The 7599-nt window shown below is 42.9% G+C and overlaps 1 protein-coding gene across 1 annotated transcript in view; it reads left to right on the top strand.

The window, feature by feature from the left end:
* The first annotated feature begins 2322 nt into the window (after positions 1–2322).
* The window catches only part of VEGFD (vascular endothelial growth factor D), a 31767-nt gene continuing 26490 nt past the window's right edge, over positions 2323–7599 (top strand). Inside the window, exon 1 of the mRNA XM_029999255.1 lies at positions 2323–2957. Within this exon, the coding sequence (XP_029855115.1) occupies positions 2868–2957 (90 nt within the window). The 5' untranslated portion in view covers positions 2323–2867. The remainder of the gene's footprint in view (positions 2958–7599) is intronic.

Genomic DNA, 7599 nt, shown 5'->3' with positions numbered 1-7599 from the left:
TTCTGCCTGCAGCATCTAACTTGCTTTTGCAAATGAGTTTGATTCAGTGCCTGAGGGTCTGTTCAGTCTTCCTGCCAAAAAGCCCACTGAAGCCAGAGGTGGGTGAATTTTTCCGATGAACAGTTTGTTTTGAGAAAGATGCAAGTTTGGTCTTTCCAAATGTATTTGTAATTCAGAGCTGAATTTGGTAAGTAACAGTGATGAACCAAAACACACACAAAATATTACTGAGGTGTTTCCCTCCAACATTTCTAAAACAAAGAGCCTTGATTTTCTAGCGCTAGGATGCTGAGAGTCCCTTTAGTACAGTTTGGGGGTCTCGCGAGGGCAGAAAGGCAATCACCACCCTCACCGTGAGGCTGAGGATCTGAGACCCCTTGGGTTTGAACTGCTTTCCATCTTGATTTAGAGCAGAGACCTGAACTATGCTCTCGTTCTCAGAAATGTGCCTTCCTTGCTGATTTGCAGAACATACCACCACAGGTACTTTTCACTCTCCCCACCGAAGCTGGTTTGCTTCATGTAAGCAGTTAAACACTCGCTGGGCTGATGGGAGAAATTCCATAGCTGGTATTTAAAAACCTCAGTGCTGCTCCTGCGCTTTCCCTTGCTTCTGCCAACTTACGAAGTGGAGAGGTGATGCCTGTGAGAAGGACAGAAGCAATCTGGCCGACGGCAGGAGGGAAAGCTCGCTCCAGGTGCCTGGTCTGGCTGGTGGAATTTTGCACCAGCCCTGCCAGGGGAACAGAGCAGCTCATCCCTGAACTGTGCTGGGGACAGGCTGTAAAAGTGTCCCACTCACCAGGCTTGAGGGCGCGAGGGCATGTATTGCTTCTTGCCTGTTTTGTGAATCCGGGTCTGTGTTTCAAATAATGATCCCATAAATGAGAGATGTGGATGGCCAGGCACTCCAGTTAACTTCCAGTTAACTACAGGTCAACAGAAAGTTACTATCGTGGAGTCCTGAGAGTATAGTGGTTATTTTTTGTTTGATCCCTTATGCTGAAGCAGTGCGTCTGAGGCTAAAGCATGTTCATTTATTTTAGCAGGCTTTCAGCTCCTGCAAGGAGATTGATATTAGTATCAGAAGGGAAGCAGATACATTAAATGAGGTCAAGGCAACTGTACATAAGCATTAGATAACACATTATTTTAAAATGATGGATGAAATAGTTAAAGTATTTTAATGGTAAACTACTGTACAGACACAGACTGTCCCTCGAAGCATGGGGCCTGTGGAACTGTGTGAGTATTGCTGGCAGCCTGGTGCACGGGAGGTACGAGGGGTGGCAGCAGGTACACAGAGAGAGGAGCTTTTTCACACCCAATTCAAAGAGATGAAACTCCTGCTGTCCTTGTACGAACCAGTGTGGGCTGGGTGGGGGAGGAAGCCAAAAAATGAGAAATAGGTAGCTTTCACAAAACAAGTGAGAAAAGGCAAAGCTAAAAAACAATACAGTTCCATACATGTTGTTAAAACATAATGACCCAGTTAACTGACAACAGCTGGAAAGACTGGATTCAAATAATTTTCTCTCCAATGTCCATTTGTGATGAATACTTAAGAATAAATTATGCAAGATAACGATAGTTACAGAAGCGTGACTTGTATTTAATAGAGCTGCTGCTTGGGTGTCAGATGTAGGAAACCAGCGCTCTGAAATAATAGGTACATGGTTGTTTTGTAACAACTGTAGTGTCTGATTCTGCAAATCCTATGCAAATCCTAAGCCATGTGAGAGTGGAACTACTCTTCTGAACATAATATATTATATGAGTTCAGCAATATAGATTTAACATGCATAATTATCAGAGCCTTTGTCTGTGTTATAATTTTAAATGTTACATCTCCATTTTGGTTTAAAACTGTGGAAATATACAGAAAAAAATGCATGCACATCTTGGGGCAGAAATAATGATTGTGTTCTGCTGCAATAAACACAGTTTTTTTCCTTTTATATCTGTAGCTTCATGAGCTTTCATTAAAAAAACCAAAATCTTGCTTTTTGTCAAAGATAGTTTTTAACTTTCCTTTTTAAAATCTATTCAGAAACCCCGATGCCACATAAGATAGAACACATTAAAGAAAGTCAGTCTTTCTCTTTTCCTTTCCCTCCCTCTCTTTTTTTCAAAGAAGTAACTTAAAATATGTGTGCTGTGTAAGAACGTGTGCTGAAGTTTCATGTTTCAGGTAATCTTCTTTAAAATAATGGGAGTCTAGATTGCATCAGTTAGTTTAAAAACTGCTATGCTATTGGTAGGGACAAAATGGGATTAGAGCCAAAATTTGACTGTGTTACTGCCAAAGTCTGTATCAGATTTAAGACACATGCTTCTGCAAGCTTCCATGAAGGTTGTGAAAAAAGTTTTAATACAGAGTTGGATTACAGCTCTCGAGCTCAAAACATTGGCCATTATACTACCATCTTAAAAGCCTGCTGTAACACGGAGCACAGAATAGAGCAGATTTCTTACATTTTCTGGACCACAGATGGATTTTGGATGCCTCTTTGTGTCTTGATGGAAGATATATTAACTTCATTAACTGGAATCCATACCTGATCACTTGTGACCTTGTATGTTTATACATACAGATATATATCTATTTAAACCCTTATCATGATTTTCTTTCAAGTGTATCTAAAATCTGCTCTAAGAAATTATATTCTCTAGATGAACTTAAAATTGTTTTGAGCAGTAAAGAGCCAGATATTTACTCTCAGATATTGGAATCCTTTGTGAGTTTATAAGAGAAATTCTGGAAGCTTTTCTCTTCTGTACTGGTGATAGAGAAATGCATTTTGAAACAGACGCCTCTAGCTGTATGACGACGACTGCGTAGTAACCTGTGGATTTTGAACACCAGAATGTACAAAACGTGGGCAACTGTGAATATATTCATAGTTTCTTTTCTACATCTGCTGCAGGGATCTGACTATGAGAATGGGTCTGTGAAGGTAGGTGATCTTTATTTACTGTCATTCTTAATCCAAATTGCCAGAATTACATACATTTCACGTGCAAGGTGGTGGTCTTTTTGCTGTTTTGGTGCTTGGGGTTTTTTTGTGATGGTTTAGTTGCACAGATGTTTAGCAGTCACAGAGGAAAGAATCTATAAAGAAGTTCAATCCATATTCACTGTTAAATATTTTATGTCTTTTTACTAGTTATTATTAGGTACTTGTATACTTTGTTGTTAAATTAAACTTTTAGTGTCAGTCATGCAAAATAAAAGCAAAATCTAAACAAAAATGCAAGTCAGAGCATCTAGAATACTTGTTAAATACACTTTTTTATTTCAGGTATTTATAATTGCAGGAATTAGTATCCTGGTATTGAAAATTTTCCTCTAAAAACACGTGTTCATCAGTTGTTCACTTGTTTGCCAGAAATCAGAGAAATGTTTTTCTTTTGTTTTATTAGGAGATGTTATCCAGGACTTTAAAATAAGCAGCAACTAGTAATAATAGAGTACATTGCCTGGCAATTAACCTGTCTACTGAATATAATACATGCAATAAAATTTAAGCTGAAGCCTCACCTTGAGAGTAGGATTTTTCAGATCTGACTTTCTGAGACAATGTGAGAACATCCAGGACAATCATTTAGAAAAATCAGAACAAAAACTGGAACAAGTTTCTACATGTGCAGTGTGTCCAAAAAGGATTAATTCAGTGTGTGGTCCACAACAAATTATTTGTTTTTCACTAACAGAGCAAAACAAGCTAATACTTTTGTTTTCACTTCAGAAAACCTCCCGCTTGCAAGAGATGACCACACACTAGTCTGTGAACTGCACTGCATGCTGACCTGTGTTTGAGAAAAGAAATGCTAAGTTACGTGCTTAATTGCAGACTGCTGTTGCCAGCATGAGAAGTTAGCAGTGGTGAGCAATGTGTGCCTCAGGGTGACTAACAGCTAACCCCTTTGCCTGCTCACCATTCACAGGCTTTTAATTTACAACCTCAGCAATCAGTTCTTTGAAGGCATCAGGACCAAAGTAATCAGTCTTGTATACATTACCTTTATGCACTGCATGACAAATCACTGGTTTCTTGCGTGTAGGAATCCCACTATTTAAACCGGAAAGCATTTTCTAATATAGAATATGAACCATTGTATAATTGGCAGTGATGATAATTCTGTCCTCGCGTGGGACACAAGTTTATTCAGCTTAATAGTAAACCACTAGTTAGTCCTTTAATTAAATTTTGAAACCATATCCACTTTGCCTAGAATAAATGCAAGAGCTTTTCTTGCTAATTTATACTGGTTTATAGTTTATTCACTGTGATAGGATTGCCCATCCAACATATGTACATCTGTAATTGTTTTCATTGAAATCTGGCTACCACTCTCAAGCAGCCAGCTTAGCCACAGGGTACTGTATATAACAACAAATCACTGTTAGTTTCCCAAAGGTATTATTGTGTAGATCACACTAAAAAAGGGCTGTGTTTCACATGCATTGGCCGCTGATTGCCATATGGAAAAGACTGGTTTTCCGCTTGTTCTGTCTCTTTCTGCGTAGACAGATATTTTTGGCTAAGCTGTTGATTATTTTTTTTTAATGTTTTACATAGTATGTTAGGTTTCTGGGTTGTTTTAGCATGTATGACCTGTGGGCTTTCGTGTGTGTACATATACCCCCCCCAAAAGTCCTTCATGTTACAGTGTTTAATTGTACACAGGGTTATGCCTATTCTTACCAATCGCATTTCAAATTGAATTTGCAGAACACAGAAACAATGTATTGCATTCACCTACCATACCATATTTTTTTGACATTCTTTAAGATCAATGGTAGTATTGCCTGGATATAAAACACAAGGTCAGGATGCAGGTAATATGCAATTAATGAGACCCAAGAAGGGTTAACACCAGCAACCTGCTGTCCTCCCATGATGCGTGTTCACATAGCTGAGCTCTGCCCAGGAGACCTGAAGTTTTAAGTCTGTTGATGCTGTGAACAATCAGGTGGTGTCAGTGTGGTATCATGCGACAGAGTTTTCAGGGGGCTAAGGATTTAAATACTCTCTTACCCACCTCCCGCAAATATCCTAACTAATGCCGTGAACGTTAAAAAGCTTACATACAAGCTGCCATGATTCAGCAAGGGTCGCCATTGTGCTTGGCTTTTCCCAACGCTTCGGAAACGCCCTGCTCTTCTGGATACAGGGCTCCCTTTTCCCCCATGTGCGCACCAAGGCCGGTTGTCCCCTGCCCGTCAGGCCCAGCTCCTCCTTGTCTCTCCATTCCTGACCTGTTCCAGTCCCAGCATTTGACCCGTGTTCCCTCACCTCCAGGACTCAGCGTCTCGGTTTCCCTACTAGGCTCCCGTTCATGGCCTCCGTGTGCCGCCCTCCTTCCCACTTGCTTCCTCCTGGGTGGGGATGTCCTGCTTCTCTCTCAGACCCCCAGGAGGTCTGTCCAAGTTCCTCAGAGACAGCCCTACCAGACCCTTTTGCTTTCCAGTCCTGTCTGACCACGGTCCCCCCTTCCCTCCTCCATCCCTAGCTTCTCGCTTTGTCTCTGTGGTCACGACTTCCCGGCTTTCTTTCTCCTGACCCCGGTTTCTAGCTCTGGTCTCCCTGGATGCTCTCGGTCTCCTTGGCCAGGTCTTGCCCTCTTCCATCAGTGTTCATCTCCTTCCCCTTCCACAGGCAAATCTGGCAGCTTCCCTTCGCTGGTTGCCCGACGCCCGTGGTCTGAGGGCGAGGAAGGGCAGGTCCTCTGCTCTCAGCCCCATGGGCTGGACCGGCGGTGGCCTGCACCCACATCCTGCTCCGCTCCCAGATGGAGTGGGGTCAGCACAGGTCCCATCTGCTGAGCGCCTAGCTGCTAAACTGTGGCAGGTCTCTGCTGTTGCTCTCGGAGGTTTTTACGTTTGGGTGGATTTTTGCAGCGACAGCAGTAGACGTATCTGGGCCAACGAAGGTTCCTCAGGTGTCAAAACTTCACATCTGTGACCCACAGCAGGGAAACGCCAGACGTTTGCAAAGACGAGATTGCCAGGAAATGTTTTTGCGTGGATAAAGAAGGACCTTCATCCTCAACTGCAGTCAAACCGTTTTGACAGCGAAAGCAAAAGAATTATTAAAATCGTTTTGAGGCAGACATCTGGCGTGGAAAGTTTCAGCCTGAACATCTAACGTCTGGCAGTGTTATAAACAACTGGAAAACAGTCTCATGATGGGAAGCGGTGGGCAGCCTCAGACCGGGACAGCGCAGCCGTGCAGGTGTCCGGCAGGGCTCCTTAGCTGAACTCGCATCAAGGCTGGCAGCAAGCCCCCTGCCTCGCACGCCAGTTGCTTGGTTCACGATGCCAGCCTGACGTATGAAGTCCTCATTGAACAATTAGATTTCCACATGGGTTTTCTGAAGACTGAGCATTTTTTTTTTTTCATCAGGAAGTGCTTTAAAAATTCCATGTTGAAGTTTTCTCCTGACAGTCTCTTACGTTTTGGAACCCCTCAGCTAGGGAACCGCAAACTTCACTGTCTCTTTTCCTGTCTCTCCCCCACACATTTTTCCTCTCCTAGAGCAACGACAGACATAGGCTACTTTTTCCAGAATTTTAAAATTAGATGCGAAGAGCTATGTCCTATATTCACCAGAGCTGAGTGAATTTTTTGCCAAGAAAAGCCAAAGATCTGTCAGAGCTGCTTCTGCCTTCCAACACTAAAACTGCCTGTCTAATGAGGCTGCAAGGTCTTGATCTCTGAGAATTTGAGTCTCATTGCTCTCTGCCCTATTCTGCCCCTTATGTTGTTAATAAAGTGTTAGGGGGAAGGCAAGAGAAAGGGACAATCGGTAATGCCCAAGGTATAAACAGACTCACAGCCTTGTCTTTTTGCAGAGGTCTTCTCCCCATGGTGAACTCTCCTTTGGCTCATTAGAGAGAAACCCACAACCGGTAGGCCTGAGGAGTATCACTGAACTAGAAATCTGCTTTCTGATCAGAAGACCGAGGGGTTAGACATGCTTAGCCCAGGAGGTAAACATGGCTGCTCTCTGTTATGTGCACTCCTTTTCCACAGCTAAACCTTTTTTACTTCTGCACTAAATATTGGTACAGCCTTGAGTGGTCGTTTTTGCTCTAACAGATCTTAGATTCAGCGATCTCATATTGCCACTGTGAACTGGACAGAGGTGGAAGCCACGTTCCAAACACAGCTGGTACATCATCTTTATCCACTGGTGAGGGTGAAACAGCACTTCCCCATGATCCTCAGGCCGTGGACCACCTAAGTGGAGAATGCCGTGCCCTTGGGAAGGCATGGAAATGCTGGAGAGCCATCACACCACGAGCGGAAGGAATCGGGAGGCTCTTTGCATCTCTCCCTTCTCAGAGCCAGCTGCAGTCTGTCTGTCTGTACAGCCAGAACAGAGCTCTGCAAAGAAACCTGAGCAGCAGAGCTGGATGTAAGCTTTTGTCTCTTTAATTACCACTGACACTGTTTTTCTGATAGACCTACACAGCTCTCTAATAACTGCTTGCAAATGTTGCTTAGTTTCTAGACAAGAGAGATTCTAACAAATCTTCTATCTCATGGGTTATCTTCCTCAAAGGCAACTCCTGAAAGTACAGCACACTGC

Source organism: Aquila chrysaetos, chromosome 23 (assembly GCF_900496995.4).
Source record: "Aquila chrysaetos chrysaetos chromosome 23, bAquChr1.4, whole genome shotgun sequence".
Classification (NCBI taxonomy): domain Eukaryota; kingdom Metazoa; phylum Chordata; class Aves; order Accipitriformes; family Accipitridae; genus Aquila; species Aquila chrysaetos.
The sequence above is the reverse complement of the archived record's forward strand: the minus strand, read 5'-3'. Positions and strand labels throughout refer to the sequence as shown.